The 17,302-nt window shown below is 40.8% G+C and overlaps 1 protein-coding gene across 1 annotated transcript in view; it reads right to left on the bottom strand.

Annotated features, from left to right (window-relative positions):
- stx18 (syntaxin 18) overlaps positions 1-17,302 on the bottom strand; it is a 209,410-nt gene that overhangs the window by 81,056 nt on the left and 111,052 nt on the right. The window contains exon 2 of the mRNA XM_033021304.1: positions 15,454-15,521. Within this exon, the coding sequence (XP_032877195.1) occupies positions 15,454-15,521 (68 nt within the window). The remainder of the gene's footprint in view (positions 1-15,453; positions 15,522-17,302) is intronic.

Below are 17,302 nucleotides of genomic sequence, written 5' to 3'. Positions count from 1 at the left end.
TTTACATTGTCAAGTTAAGATATAATTCATAACTTGATATAGATATGACTATATGACTCAATTAGAATCATTGAGTCATACAGTGTGGAAATAGGCCCTTTGGCTAACTTGCCCACGCCGACAAACATTCCCCATCTACACTAGTCCCACCTGCCTGTGTTTGGTCGGTCTGTCTGTCTGTCTATCTCTTACTAAAACTCTCATCTTGTTTCTATATTTGTTTGTTTCTAGATTTGTACCGAAATTTGCGCTAAAACGGTTCACCATAGTGCTACAATTTTTGCACCACCTTACTCACCATTGTCCTGCGAAGTATAAAAAATAAATTTCCTTCACATTGATGCCACATTTTAAAAGTTATTGACATTTTAAACTTAAAAAAATAAAACAACGCCCCCACTTGCCGTCTTTACTTCACTGGCGTCACAAAGGCCACCCACGGATTTTCCATAATTTCAGATCGCCATCTTTTTTTCCTCGCCTGATCAGTGGCTAAGTTTCCTTTCATTTTACTGCTGTTCCGGGCCCGCGGGAAGCGGCAGCGTGGGGAGGGAGAGGAGCGGGACCAGGAGTAAATAGTTGCAGCCTATGCGGGGTCCAGAGGTGGGGATACGCCGCGCCCGCGGGGAGGAAGAGGAGCGGGACCCGGGGCAAGGACTGGGCTGTAGCCTCGGCATCTCCCTCCCCCAGTTCCAGTCCCTTCGGCCCGTCCTGCTCGACAGCCCCTGGCTCAAGTACAACTTCATCGCCGACGTTGTGGAGAAAACGGGGCTGGCGGTGGTTTACATCATGATCATTGAGAGAGATTGGGGGATGGAGGGAGAGGAGGGGCTATGGAGGGAGAGGGATGGGAAAGTGGAGGAGGTGGCGAGGGAGAGTGGAGGATAGAGGGAGAGGAGGGGGAGTGGGGGAGGTAGGAAGTGGGGGATAGAGGGAGAGGAGGGCAGTGGGGGAGGTAAGGAGGGAGAGTGGGGGTGGAATAGGGGGAGGTGAGGAGTGGGGGAGGAGGGGGATAGAGGGAGAGGACGGGGGTAGGGAGGGGAGAGGGGTTCTGGAGGGAGGGAGGCCGACTGAGGGTAGGGGAAGGGAGGGGGAGGGAGAGGTGAAGGAGGGGTAGGAAGGATGGCGAGGTAATGGAGGAGGGGAGGGGGAAGAGAGAGGAGGGGATGGAGGGGGTGAGGGGTGGAAGCAGAGGAGGGTTGGTGGAGGGCGGGGAGAGGGAGGATAATGGAGGAGGGGAAAACGGGACTGCAGAAGTTTGTGAGATGCCTTTACATTGATCTTATATTTTACAAGTTATTGCCATTTTATACTTTAAAAATGTCACAGTCGCACTCCCGATTGCCGGCCGTGCCTGCGCAGTTGGGGGAAGGTTGCCATCACGCGAGTCACAATGGGGATATCTGACCTCACAACGGGAACCCATCAGCTGCGCCTGCACAGTTGGGGGCTATGGGTGAGTGGTGGAATATTGTGTTGGGGGACAGGCCCAACGGGCCCGCACCTGGTCGTATCCTGAAACTATCCTACCTATGTACCTGTCCAAATGTTTTTTAAATGTTCAGAGAGTACCTGCCTCAACTATCTCTTCTGGCAGCTCTTTTATATATACCGACCATCCTTTATGTAAAAAATTGCCCCTCAGGGTCGTATTAAATTGCTCCCCACCCCCTCATCTTAAACCCATGTCCCTGGTTCTTGAATCCCCTACTCTGGGCAAACCTACTCTGGGTTTATCTTACCGATTTCTCTCATGATCGTATACATCTATAAGATCCCCTCTCAACCTCCAACGCCCCAAGGAATAATGGCCTAGCCTGCTCAATCTCTCAGGTCCTCGAGTCCTGGCCACATCCTCGTAAATCTTGTCTACACCCTTTCCAGCTTAACAGCTTCTTGCTATAACAGGGTGACCAAAACAGAACAGAACACAATGCTCCAAATGTAGCCTCACCAATGTCTTGTACAAATATCCCTCCACAAATTATCATTTCCTTTCTGTAAAGACTTCCAAACTTTTGGTCTTTTATTGTCACATATACCGAGGTACATTGAAAATCTGTTTTGCATACAGATCAGATGAACCATACATAGGTACAATCAGTTCAAACTCCAGTAAAATAGAGCACTTTGAAAGACACCAATTAAATAAAGTACAGGTGCACTAATATATCATAGTGTCGTAGTCCAATCGTTATACAGCACAGAAAAAGGCCCTTTGGCTCAATTTGTCTATTCAAAACAAGATGCCCAATCCAAGCTGGTCCAATTTGCCCACATTTGGCCCATATCCCTCTAAAGCAGTCTAAATGTATTTTAAATTTTGTTATTGTACCTGCCTCTGCTACTTCCTCTCGCAGCTTGTTCCACCATTCTATGAAAACGTTGCCGCTCTGGTTTCTATTAAATCTTTCCCCTCTTCCCTTAAACCTATGCTTCTAGTTCTCGATTTTCCTACCCTGGGAAATTGATTGTGCATTCATCCTATCTATTCCCATCATGATTTTATACCCCTCTATAAGATCACCCCTCATTCTCCTGCGCTCCAAGGGATACAGTTGTAGTCTGCCTAACCTCTTCCTGTAGCTCATGCCCATGAGACCTGGCAGCATACTAGTAAATCTTCTCTGCACCCTTACCAGCCTAATGACATCCTTCCTCCAGCAAAGTGACCGAACCTGAACACAATACTTCAAGTGTAGCCTCACCAACGTCTTGTACAACCGGAACATAACATCCCTACCTCTATACTTAATTCCCCTCGTTGATTAGCAGAGGCATGCCAAAATTCTTCTTCACAATGTGTATCCACCTTTGATGCTGTTTTCAGGGAACTATGTACTTGTACCCCTAAATCCCCCTGCTCCAAATCATTCCCCAGGTTCTGCTATTCATGGTGAATGCCCTGCTCTGGTTTGACTTCCCAAATACAACATCTCACACTTTCCTGATTTAAACTGCATTAGCCTTTCCTCAGCACACTTGCTTAGGTGATCAAGATCCTACTGTAATTCTTATTTGGGGTTATTACTGTCACATGTATCAAGGTACAGTGAAAAGCTTTGTTTTGCATGCTATCCAAACAGATCGGATATAAAATGCATAGATACAATCAGTTCAAACTCAAATGGAATAGAGAGAGCAGAGAGAGCAATAGAGAGAATACAGAGTGCAAAAATGATAACCATCTTCACTCTCTTGGATACCACCTATTTTAGTATCATCTGCAAACTTCCTAATCATGCCTTGTACATTCACATCCAAATCGCTAATTTACTCTTTGCTCATTTTTCCCTAATCTTTAAATTCATGTACTGATTGAGCAGTAAATATCTATTCAAAAGGATATAGATGGATGACAAATCCAATGATTTAAATCATCCCACCCTTCTAAACAAATGTACACATTTGTATACTTCATATTTCTTGTTTTTAAACACCAAAATGAACTTGCAATCTCAAGTAGACAAAAATGCTGGAGAAACTCAGCTGGTGAGGCAGCATCTATGGAGCGAAGGAAATAGGCGATGTTTCAGGTCGAGACCCTCCTTCAGACTCATGTTATCAGGTACAAAATAAATTATCATTTTGGACTGATGAGCTCTCATTGACCTGATACATTACCATTGTTTTGATTTCCAGATGTAATTTGTGTCTGGCTGATTGTTTCTAAAATGTTCTGCTTTTATTTCAGACTTGCACCTTCTATAGTATTTTGTTCTCCAACCCTCTTATCTCCATCAGGAGGAGTGATTACTTCTAACTTCAACTGTAACATCCTTCCATCTCCATCATACTGCTTCAACTTATCTACTGCCGAAATCTTCATCCATGCCTCGTCACCTTGGGACTAGGCTATTCTAAGGCACCACTTGCCGACCCGTGTTCCATCCTTTATAAACTTTAGCTCATTCAAAAATTTGCTGTCCATACCCTTACTCACATTCCAGGACCTGTTCGTGCAGTCGTACATTGAATTCCTGATTAAAAATTCTCATTCTTCCATCTCAATCTTAGCTCACCTCATCTCTTCTGCTACCCACCTCCACCAACCTCAGATATCTGGGCTCCTCCATTTCGTATTTCCTGTGCATTACTGCTTTTAATCTCTCCACCACTGGCCAAAATGGCCTTATTCATGAGATTGTGGACTTGAGAACTTGAAATCCAAACTACAAAGACCGTGCTCTTGGTAATCTGATGATTAGTATGTAGTTTTGTGTTGGATTTTTTTTCTAACACTTTTGCGAAAGAGCTGTATATTCTTGCAAACTGCTGTTGCTAACATCATAACTTGTTAAGATAAATATAGGCTTGAAAAAGGTGGCTGAGTCACATCATTTACTGCTAAAATAAATCAAATAGTTCTTTCTAAATAGTGTATATGGGCAACAGTGTAGCGCTGTTGTATTATACACCGTAGCGACAAAGAGCAATTAATTTCAAAAACTTAATTTTATGTGAAACTAATATGGAAAAAAGTAATATAAAATATGAAATTTATTTTAAAATATTTTGCTGGATTATGGTGCTTCTGTTTCTATTTCGAGTTGAGTGATTTGTGCCTTGTTTACTGGTGCCAATTACTCCAGTTACAATCTCAAATTATTAATGGCATGCCAAAAAACATAATCATTGCATCGATTTAACTGCAATGGTTTTTGGGAGCATTACTGTTCCATTTCAATCAAGGAATTCTGTTGTAAAATGAAAGAGTATATAATTTACTCTTCATTCGTGCATAAATTATCAAGAGCTACCCTCTTTTTGTTTATGCGCATGACCTTATCTGACTATTTCCATCCACCTCTCGTGATCAGAAGACCCTTCAAACGGAAGTATTGAGAAATTGCTATTATGAGGGGAAGGAGAAAGTTGCATTATGTCACTCTATCGTGTCCTCAAGATGTCACCCAGTGCTTTTAAAATGCAAACAGCCAGAATAAAGCCAATGGCTAAAGTGTAAAAGCCCACATATAAGCCCATCAGTTTCAGTGCAACAACTTTCCAAACAGAGTCTGAGATGCTACCAACAGTTAAATATCAGGAATTATTAAATTATATTATTGGTTATCTGTATCCATGGATGCACAATCGTGATTTATGTATGCCAAGTATTTATGAGTACAGACTTGAGGCAGAATCAGCACCAACATCTACAAAAGTGGGATAACATGGAACTAGTGTGAAGGGATGTTCAATAGTCAGCATAGCCCCAGGGCCTGTTTCAATTTTGAAAAAACCTTGTTTTCAAATTATCTGGCTCGAAGCAACTCATTTTCCCAAAAGTGATACAGCTTAACTGAATCCCACTTGCAACAACAATTTTATGGAATAAATTGAATATTAAATTGACAACGTCTTTAAAAAATATATAATTGAAGAAAACGAAAATATGCAACCATCCGACATCATTTTAGTGGTGAATCATTAAAAGATAGCCACAATTCTGGAAATTATAAGCACTTTTAAACTTTCACTTCAGAGCCCTACATTGGCTTCTGTCCATCTCCATACCATATTAATAGTTTTAATTGGTTTTGTACAAAAATATATCAAAGTAGCTTCAGACATGCAATCAGCAATGACCAATTTTCTTACATTTTAACTTTCAGGTTTGCCGCTTAGGATTGTCGCACTGTATAATTGGCATCGAGGAGCTAGGGGGTTAAATATATTTTAAATCTTATAAATAAATCCAACTTCATTTCATTAGAGATAAGGATTATGCACTGGAAATTATTGTGTGCTCTCATAATGATATCTGGGGACCAACACATGACACAAAAGCACTGATCAGCCACCACAAGTAGTGCAAGAGGCACTTGCATCACAGTTCCTTAACCTTTAGTTTATTTTACAAAATCTGTCATTTTAAGCGATTTCACAGCTGATTTAAAAAAAAGTAGAATAGGAGGAACAAAATACAATAGTAACAGCTTGAAATATATGGGGACCCATGTTATAGAAAAACAGACAGTTTTGCTTCATTTTAAACCTATAAAATGGGCCTCAGTGTTATCATTTCACTTTGGACGGTTTAAATTTTGCAAATCACCTTTGTTCTCTTGATAACAAGATTTTTCTTTATAGATTATTTACAAAAAGTCTTTGCTTCTGAAATCCAATTATTCACTTTTCAGTAAATCAGAACAGCGATAACTCCTGAAAGTGAAAGAGTACTCTTCTGATTTCTGAAATCAATTACATTTAAGTTACTCATTTGTTTTACCATGAGGAATTGTACTGTTCAACTGACTTTGAGGAATGACTTAGAAAAACAAAGTTAAATAAGTAACTGGCTAAATATTTCTCGACTTTGCTCAGAGAATCTGTACTAAACAATTAACCACAGGGGCCATTCTATCGTCTGCATGCACTTTGATCTCAGGTTAGATGCCATCCACTGTATTGCATGCATGCCTGAGGGTGACCAGGATCAGATGGAAATATGATAACATGATTCCCAGGCCCTTATTATAAAAGGTTTTAACCTTGGCTTCAAAATAGTGATTGGTGACAATACGTGCCTAAAATTATGTCTTTAACAATGATCCAAATTATTTTCTTCCCTTTATGATAGTATTTCATCAGTCCTTGACTGTCTGAATGCCATCTATCAAGCACTTGAATACCTACTGAAGTAATGCTTTAATAGAACCATTTTACAGTTCTTCATTTCAAACTGAATATGCAGCAGAGGATTTTGGAGTATGGCAACTATTCAAACCACTATCTAATGTGCTATGACACGTCTAAGAATACCCAAATTACAGTGCCTCTTTTGAAAACTGATTCCAGTACGTTGCAGGGACCAAGTCTCACTGTATCATTATAAAGTTAATAAAAGAAACTGACACAAGATTGTTAGAATGAGAGGGTTTTTGAGCATCTGTAAAAACTCTTAAGTTTATCAAATTACTTAAATAATAGCAGAGACCGATTCACTGTAAACTGACTTTGCATCTCAAAGTTACAGCTGAAGCAAAGGTCATTCATCAATCCAGTAAAGCTCACCGGATTCCCAACCAATGGAACTCTCACTGGGCTTTCCTCATTATTGATGAAGAAGTGCCTCTCTTCTCCATTTTGATTGGTTATCTATTTCCTACTATTCAGCAAGATTGAAAGAAAGGCCACCCACAAGAGGAAGCAGCCACAGACAAACAAGCAAGATCTTACAGCATCGTGACAGGATGGATGTGAAGAGGAGGTTTCCTATTGTGGGAGAATTTAGAGTAAAGAGCAGTCTACTTAAGTGAGATCTAAAGTGAACTTTCTCTCCGAAGGCTGTAAAGTCTTTGGAACTCTCCTTCTCAATGGAGGAGGAAGCAGAGTTTTTGAATTGTTTGTTCATTGTACGTAGACAAAAATGCTGGAGAAACTCAGCGGGTGAGGCAGCATCTATAGAGCAAAGGGAATAGGCAACGTTTCGGGCCGAAACCCTTCTTCAGACCCTTCAGAACCCTTGTTCATTGTACTTTGGCTGAAGCCTAACCAGCAAGCAATAAGGTTTCAGCAAGTTCCCTTGATTTTATATTCTATTTATTTTCATTTTACCCATTCTCTTGGTATTGAGGAAGTCTGGATGTATGAGTTTTGAGATAACTGATGTGGCCAATGTAAGAAAAATAAACCCATTTACAGATGGGACAGGATGTGCCAAAAAGAAGAGACAGGTGGGTAGTCTATGAGGTGGTGTTGTCCTTCTGCCATTTCCCAAGGTCTTCTGAACGCTCTCGATATCTGAACACAATGTGCTCAAAACCATCTGAAATGTTTCTTCTCCACTTTGAGCATTCAAGCTGTATATTCTTTTTCAAGTTATTAAATCAGCTTTTCAGGTTTGGTACAAGGACAAACTCTCTGTTTATCTACACTTTTCAGAGAATCAAAATCAAAGGATTTTTTTGTCTACCTTTTTTTATCCACGTATCTCTGAAAATATCTTCTAAACATTAGAATTGTACCTGCCTCTAACACCACTTCTGGCAGGTCATTCCATATACTGTATCCACCAGCCTGTGTGTCAAACCAGCCTCTTAGATCCTCTTTAATTATTTTCCCTCCCACCTTAAACCAAGGTAGTTTTAGACTCCTCTACCTGACAGTAAGACTGTAACCATCTACTCTATCTATGCCCCTCAATTTTCTAAACCTCTCTAAGGTCACCCTCAGCACCTTCTGCTCAAAGGGAAAAAGTCCAACATACCCAATCTTTCCTTGTAACTCAAGCCCTTTAGCCGAGGCAACATTCTGTGAGCTTTTTTCTGCACCCTCCCTAGATTATTCACATCCTTATCTAACACCATTTGATGAAGATGACAGGAGTTTCTACATTTTATCAACTCCCATCTCCAGGAGAGGCGGAGGAAGAAAATTCTAAATAAAACCGAATCAGAGAAAAGAGCTATTAGTTCCACTAATTCTGAAGGTATTGCTCAGATTAACCTTTGTATTTCAAAATGCCACATATTTTACCATTTGGAAAATTACAGATAATGCTGCCTTTAATATACCCTTTTACTATTGTATTCATTGCCATTTGTGCATACAATGAACAGCAATTTTAGGAGAGTGTAATGCAGACAAGGCAATAATCTGGAGGTTGATACTTGTGATGAGTCATTCTGCAGTAAAATGTGTTAAAGTGTTTAAAATGTAAATGAACTGAAAACTAACATACAAAAAGTTGAGTCCCCATGCTCTGATATTAATTTCTTGCAAATTACTTTTAAAATATATGGAAATGAAAAGATTGCTATGTGAAAAAACTTACCATCTTTCCCTGAATTGTCCTTGAAGATGTCTTCCTATTATTTTAGAATTTTCTTGAATTTCAGATTACTTTCCACTAACTTTTCTTATAAGAAATAACTTATATATGGTTTCAGGATTTGTAAATTCAACTGAAAAGAAAAAAATCTAGCAAATTCTTTCAAATATATTGTCCCACAATTTGTGACGCAAGGTATATATGGATGGTATTTCAATCCATTTGACCTCATTTTAGGGCACGGAAAGATTGAAACTATACTAGATGTAACTATACTAGACTACGCAGAGAAAACTGCTGCACAAATGGAATGGAACAGTAATGCAGCTGGTAGAGCTACTGCCTCACAGCTCCAGAGACCTGGGTCGATTCTGACCTTGGGTGCTGTCTGAGTGGAGTTTGCACCTTCTCCCTGTGACCAGATGGGTTTCGTCTGGGTGCTCCAATTTCCTCCCACATCCCAAAGACGCGCAGGTCATTAGGTTAATAAACCTCTGTAAATTTCCCCTAAAGTGTAGGGAATGGATGAGAACTAGTGTGAATGGGTGATCGATGGCCGGTGAGGACTCAGTGGGCCAAAGGGCCTGTTCCACATTGTAAATCTAAATTAAATGGTCCAGGTAGGTTGTTCTGTGATTCTTTTTAAAGCAAGTTGCTCCCAATTCAGTAACAACTTAGAAAATATTCAAGTGGAAAATATTAAAGTCATTTGGGAGAAATAAAACCAAGCAAGGTAAGATAATAAAGCACTCACAAATGAGAAATGTTAGGGTATGGCTACTGTAATAACGACTCCACTCCAATATGTTGTCTAGCAAGATACTCTGTTGATATACAAATATCATTTGTGTTGATTGCTGGCAGAGCCTAGATCTAAATTCAAGGAAACCCTGTTTTTTTTTAAAGGAGAAGTGTTGTGCGTGGCGAGGGGGGTGGGTGGGCATTGGGCAATAGGCAAAGATGTTGATGAGGAAAAATAAATGATTAATGTTGTTGTGAAATTTGGAAACCTGGTGGAAAGAATGTGAAATGAAGAAGGTAGATGAGGTGGATCAAAAAGGATTTTGGCACTGGCTTTCATCAGTCAGAATATTGAGTATAGAAGTTGGGAGGTCATGTTGCAGTTGTATAAGACGTTGGTGAGGCCTGCATTGAGAATATTGTGTTCAGTTCTGGGTATCATGTTATAGGAAAGATATTGTCAAGCTTGAAAGGGTTCAGAAAAGATTTACAAGGATGTTGCCAGGACTCGTGAGTGTGAGCTATAGGGAGAGGTTGAGTAGGCTGGGTCTCTTTTCCATGGAGCGCAGGAGGATATCTATATAAATCATGGAATACAAAATCATGAGAGGAATAGATCGGGTAGATACACAGAGTCTTTTGCCCAGAGTAAGTGAATCGAGGACCAGAGGACATAGGTTTAAGGTGAAGGGGGAAGATTTAATAGGAATTCGAGGGGTAACTTTTTCACACAAAGGGTGGTGGGTGTATGGAACAAGCTGCCAGAGAAAGTTCAAGTTCAAGTGAGTTTATTGTCATGTGTCCCTGATAGGACAATGAAATTCTTGCTTTGCTTCAGCACACAGAACATATTAGGCATTTACTACAAAACAGATCAATGTGTCCATATACTATAATATAAATATATACACACATGAATGAATAAAATGATAAAGTGCAAATAACAGATAATTGGTTATTAATAATCAGAGTTTTGTCCTGAGGCAGGTTTAATAGCCTGATGGCTGTGGGGAAGTAGCTATTCCTGAACCTGGTTGTTGCAGTTTTCAGGCTCCTGTACCTTCTACCTGAAGGTAGCAGGGAGATGAGTGTGTGGCCAGGATGGTAGTGGATCTTTGATGATACTGCCAGCCTTTTTGAGGCAGCGACTGCGATAAATCCCCTCGATGGAAGGAAGGTCAGAGCCGATGATGGATTGGGCAGTGTTTACTACTTTTTGTAGTCAAGTTGCCGTACCAAGCCATGATGCAACCGGTCAGCATGCTCTCTACCGTGCACCTGTAGAAGTTAGAGAGAGTCCTCCTTGACAAACCGACTCTCCGTAATCTTCTCAGGAAGTAGAGGCAGCTGATGAGCTTTCTTGATGATTGCATTAGTGTTCTCGGACCAGGAAAGATCTTCAGAGTTATGCACGCCCAGGAATTTGAAGCTCTTGACCCTTTCAACCATCGACCCGTTGATATAAACGGGGCTGTGGGTCCCCATCCTACTCCTTCCAAAGTCCACAATCAGTTAACATAGAAACATAGAAATTAGGTGCAGGAGTAGGCCATTCGGCCCTTCGAGCCTGCACCGCCATTCAATATGATCATGGCTGATCATCCAACTCAGTATCCCGTACCTGCCTTCTCTCCATACCCTCTGATCCCCTTAGCCACAAGGGCCACATCTAACTCCCTCTTAAATATAGCCAATGAACTGGCCTTGACTACCCTCTGTGGCAGAGAGTTCCAGAGATTCACCACTCTCTGTGTGAAAAAAGTTCTTCTCATCTCGGTTTTAAAGGATTTCCCCCTTATCCTTAAGCTGTGACCCCTTGTCCTGGACTTCCCCAACATCGGGAGCAATCTTCCTGCATCTAGCCTGTCCAACCCCTTAAGAATGTTGTAAGTTTCTATAAGATCCCCTCTCAATCTCCTAAATTCTAGAGAGTATAAACCAAGTCTATCCAGTCTTTCTTCATAAGACAGTCCTGACATCCCAGGAATCAGTCTGGTGAACCTTCTCTGCACTCCCTCTATGGCAATAATGTCCTTCCTCAGATTTGGAGACCAAAACTGTACGCAATACTCCAAGTGTGGTCTCACCAAGACCCTGTACAACTGCAGTAGAACCTCCCTGCTCCTATACTCAAATCCTTTTGCTATGAAAGCTAACATACCATTCGCTTTCTTCACTGCCTGCTGCACCTGCATGCCTACTTTCAATGACTGGTGTACCATGACACCCAGGTCTCGCTGCATCTCCCCTTGTCCTTGGTTTTGCTGGTGTTGAGGGTCAGGTTATTGCGCTGGCACCATATGGACAGTTGCTCGATCTCTCTTCGATACTCTGACTCATCCCCATCAGTGATACGTCCCACAACAGAGGTGTCGTCAGCGAACTTGATGATGGAGCTCGCACTGTGACCGGCTACGCAGTCATGAGTATAGAGGGAGGTGCCTTGAGGTGCTCCCGTGCTGATTGTTATCGAGGCTGACACATTTCCATCAATACGAACAGACTGTGGTCTGTGAATGAGGAAGTCGAGAATCCAATTGCAGAGGGATGCGCAGATACCCAGTTCTGCGAGTTTGGTAACCAGCTTGGAGGGGATGATTGTGTTAAATGCCGAGCTGTAATCGATGAATAACAGCCTGACATATGAGTTTTTATTGTCCAAGTGGTCCAAAGCGGAGTGGAGGGCCAGCGAGATCGCATCCACTGTTGATCTGTTGTGGCGGTAAGCGAACTGCAGTGGGTCCAGGTTTTTGTCGAGGTAGGAGTTGATTTGCTCCATGATCAACCTCTCAAAGCACTTCATCACCACCTGCGTTAGTGCCACTGGTCAATAGTCATTGAGGCACATCACCTTACTCTTCTTGGGCACTGGTATAATTGATGCCCTTTTAAAGCAGGTGGGGACCTCAGAAGTGAGAGGTTGAAAATATCCGTAAAAACTCCAGCCAGTTGGTCCGCACAGTTTTTTAGAACACGACCGGGTATACCATCAGGTCCAGGCGCTTTTTGAGGGTTCACCCCTCTGAAGGATTTCCTGACGTCGGCCTCTGTGACTGAAACTGAAATACCATCACAGCGAATGGGGGCTCGGGAAGGCACATCAGTATTCTCCCTATCAAAGCGTGCGTAAAACGCATTGAGCTCGTCAGGGAGTGATGTTTCGCCGATATTCGAGCTGCCTCCTGGTATTGCCTTGTTGGAGGTGATTGCATTCAGGCCCCGCCACAGCTGCCGAACATCTGTCTCATCCTCCAGTTTGGAGCAGAAGTCCCTTTTGGCCTTTTTGATGGCCTTACCAAGGTCGTATCTGGACCTCTTGTAAGCCACTGTATCATCGGAAGTAGTTAAGGCTGGGACTATCCCATTGTTTAAGAAACAGTTAGATAGGTACATGGATAGAACAGGTTAGGAGGGATATGGACCAAGCGCAGGCAAGTGGGACTAGTGTAGCTGGGATATTGTTGGCCGGTATGGGCGAGTTGGGCCGAATGGCCTGTTTCCACACTGTATCACTCAATGACTCTAATATCCTGCAGTTAGTAATACATGGGGGTGAGGTGAGGGGACTCAGTAGTACTCGGGGTTTTGACAGTGATAATGTGGGATGGGGGAAGAAACATAGACATAGAAACATAGAAAATAGGTGCAGGAGTAGGCCATTCGGCCCTTCGAGCCTGCACCACCATTCAATATGATCATGGCTGATCATCCAACTCAGTATCCTGTACCTGTTTCTCTCCATACCCCCTGATCCCTTTAGCCACAAGGGCCACATCTAACTCCCTCTTAAATATAGCCAATGAACTGGCCTCTTCTGTGGCAGAGAATTCCAGAGATTCACCACTCTCTGTGTGAAAAATGTTTTTCTCATCTTGGTCCTTAAAATTTTCCCCCTTATCCTTAAACTGTGACCCCTTGTTCTGGACTTCCCCAACATCGGGAACAATCTTCCTGCATCTAGCCTGTCCAACCCCTTAAGAATTTTGTAAGTTTCTATAAGATCCCCCCTCAATCTTCTAGATCCCCCCTCAAAGAGGTGGCAAAGTATATAAAGAGAAGGACGTAAGCAGATAAATTACTTGCTGAACGAGTTACTTGGTAGCTTGTACTTAGAATCAATCCTATACAAGCTGTTCTAGAATAACTTTGTAAATACACTGACCTCATGGATTGACCCGATTGCCACCAATTAGTTGCTGGGTTACAAGCAAATTAGGAAATCTGGCATTTATAAGTTAACAATAGAATGACTGAATGGTCAGGCACATTAGAATAATTAAAAGGCTAACTTGTTTCGTTCAGTCAGATGGATTGTCTGCCCCTTATTCAGCATCAATTAAAACTGGAAATGGCCTTACATATCGTACATTTCATCATGGTTTCAGATTCTCTAAATAAGAATTTTCTTATAACCAACTTTTGAGGATTAATATCCCACTCATTTGCTCTTATCTGAATGTTGATCAAATAATCTTATTTTATCAATGAATGCATGTTTTAAATTACATCGTATTTTCTGAATGACGTATAAAAAGTATTCTTCCTTCTCATGTTCATCCACCAAAGTCATAGATCCTTTCCACAACAGCTGTTGGTGAGTGGTGATAGCATGATTAACAAAAAGCGAGACTCCCAGGACAGCCCTGGTGTAGTGGTCTCATCAGTAGATTGTACCAGTAGAGGGATGGATGGTTCAGAAAATAGATATGTGTTAGGAATTCACTCAGACATGAAACTTTTCTCTTCTCAGCATTTAACTGTGAAGTTAAATGGCAACAAGTGATTCCAGGGGTTTTACATTAAACCTATCCAATACCAATGGGTAATTTGCCTGTTTATATCCATATATTCCTTCACTCTTGTAGTCAAGATTTCATTTAGAAAAACCAAAAATTGACCTTTAGTTTTCCCACATGGTATTTTGTAATCTCGATAATTGGTTTTGATGCTGAAAACATGAGCGTTTCCAGGAGTTTAAGAATGCAAACATCAATTGAAATGCAGTAGGAAAATTGCCTTTTCAAATATTTCATAAATGAGCAATCCCAAAGTTAGTTTGGATATGCCGTCAGTGATTCAGTCACATAGACAAGGCTCAAGAATAAAATGTCTGTACTGTGCCGACTTAACTGATTGCAGCTGAAGTAACAGTATGGAGCTGCTGTTGGACTCTGCTCTACTGGATGAGTGAAGGCCCACACACAAACTGATCAAACCTTTAATCCCAGCATTATAATTAGAACCAAGGGGCTCTGAGATGAACTTCTGAAGAACAAGAAGTGGGCTGAGAGAAATGTAGGGGGGCTGACATGCTCAGAATGAAGTTTAACTATCTATTTTCTACACTGAACCCCTGTGATTTAGCCGTCTATAAGAGTCAATTCATATAATGGAAATCTTGGCTCCACCAGGTCTGTATTTATTTCCCAGAGCCTTTGGAAATATTAATGCTCAGATCATTTGATGGTGGAGTGTTGGATGATACGAGTAATAAAATCGATGCGTATGGACAAACATTTAGACTTACTCACTATCTTAATCAAAACCGAAATTTCCATAGGAAGGGCAACTAATTGTTCCTGCTTCTCAATGATCAAACCTTGAAGTCTTCAGTACCACAGCAGATAGTATATCTGAACATAAACCATGCTGAAAGTTCACCGATAAATAATGCAATTGTTCTCATTTCTAAAGTTGGGGTGTGTGCATACATTGGCAATCCAAACACCCCGAAATTTAACAGTGTGGTAACCAAATCAGCACCTTTTACCGTACTAGTTGGTGAAATGCTTACAAACCAACAATAGTTCAAATATTCTGAATGTCGGTCAATAATTGTCAGTCTAGAAGATGAATTACAGAATCTGATCCATATAATAAGCATCTATGCAGATCATATTAAAATAACCAGAATGAAACATGTTTTACTGTAATACCTGGTGACATTGATGTAATCTTTTCTATGTTCCAGAAGAAAGTCTTTCAATTTGCTAATGTTGATGAGCTGAAAAGTAAAAACAAAATCATTATTTGTTGAAAGCTGAAGAGCTTTTGTTTCTAACTGTGAAAATATGGAAAAGTGGCACCTGAATTTTACATAATATTCTTCATGGCTATATTTTCCAAGTACACAATATAAAAGTAAAGCTTCTCCTTCAGAGTAATATAGATATTTGGAATGATCACATGGCTACATTAAAGGGGTCGTTTATGCAATTCAATAGAAGGCTACAACTAGTCTCAGCAGCAAACAATGAACAGACAGTCAGTGATATAGTAAATTGAGTTGGAAATAAAATTGATTCTAAGAAATAATAAAATGGAAACATAATATAACATGTAACGCATCCGTTATTCCAATTGGCTTAAGACATCAAGAGTGTTTTATTGTCATATGTCCCAAACAGAACAATGTAATATCTACTTGCAGCAGCACAACAGAATACGCAAACATACATTTCAGGCATCTATATCTTCTTCCCGATGGCAGGAATGAAATGAGTGTGATATTGTAGACTAGATCCTAATCTTTTTGTCAAATGAAAAAATCTCCTTCTGAATCTATCAAAACCCTTCATGATCTCTATCACTAATCCAATTTCCATTAGAGCCCATAGAAACAGGGAAGAATGTGTTGTGAAGCAGAGTAGGGTGAAAGTTGAGAACCAGTGGAACACCTTCTCTGCTCTCTGAGGATAAGGGAGTGAGAGTGGATGCGCGAGCAATGGAAGAAATTGACATAAGAGCTCCATCATTTATGGCAGAAGGGAAAAACATTTTCCCAGAAGGGGTTTGACATTTCAAAAGTCCTAGAGCAGTAAGCCTCATCTTGAGAACAGATGGAATAGAGACTGAGAAACTGAGAGAAAGGGTTAGAGTCTTGCAGGAGACAGGGAGTGAGAACGTGTGGTCATGGTAGCTGCGGGTTTACTGTTGATATCAGTGGCTAGTTGGTCTCTGGAGATTGAGACAGGGTGATGTAGAAAATTGAATTGTCAGAAATTTGAGGGCAGAGTGCCACTTCAAGCTGCCAACATAATCGAAGACTAGTCTCATCTCTTCGTCTTTCTGCTCACATTGGACAGAAGCATGAAAGCGTATCGCCAGATTCCTCCTCCGTTATCAGGCGTCCATAACCTAGGGCAGTGCTTCTTAAACTATTTCAGTGTCATTCACCCGTGAGTCTTTATCACAACATTTTATTCACCCTCGACTAAATTTTCTTATATTTTTTGGTAAATTTCGTCTTGTTCTCCCTTGTGTATAATTTTATAAATAATTTATTTTGTCGAGCCTGGATCCTATAGGGCAATAGGCCTTTTAAATACGGATCAGAAGATACTAGCTAAGACTTTGGCTCGCAGATTAAGCTTGGTTATCAGTAAACTAATAAATCCAGATCAAACTGGGTTTATACCTAAATGACATTTGTTTTATAATTTGAGACGTTTGTTTAACATAATATATTCACAGAGAACGACAAATGAAGATCTAACAATTATTTTTCTCGATGCAGAAAAAGCTTTCGACCAAGTGGAATGATCTTATCTTTTCAGTGTTGGAAAAATTCCAATTGGGAGAAAAGTTTACTTTATGGGTGAAGCTATTATACACTAATCCGACAGCTAGAATACTGACAAATCAAATGCTTTCACCTAAATTTTATTTATCTAGGGGCAACAGACAAGTATGCGCCCTTTCTCCAATGTTATTTGCTTTAACCATAGAACCGCTTGCTGAGAGTATTAGGTCACTTTCAGGCATTCATGGATATAATACCAAATA

Source organism: Amblyraja radiata, chromosome 1 (genome assembly GCF_010909765.2).
Source record: "Amblyraja radiata isolate CabotCenter1 chromosome 1, sAmbRad1.1.pri, whole genome shotgun sequence".
NCBI lineage: Eukaryota > Metazoa > Chordata > Chondrichthyes > Rajiformes > Rajidae > Amblyraja > Amblyraja radiata.
Note: the sequence above shows the minus strand (reverse complement) of the source record. Positions and strands in the feature narration are given on the sequence as shown.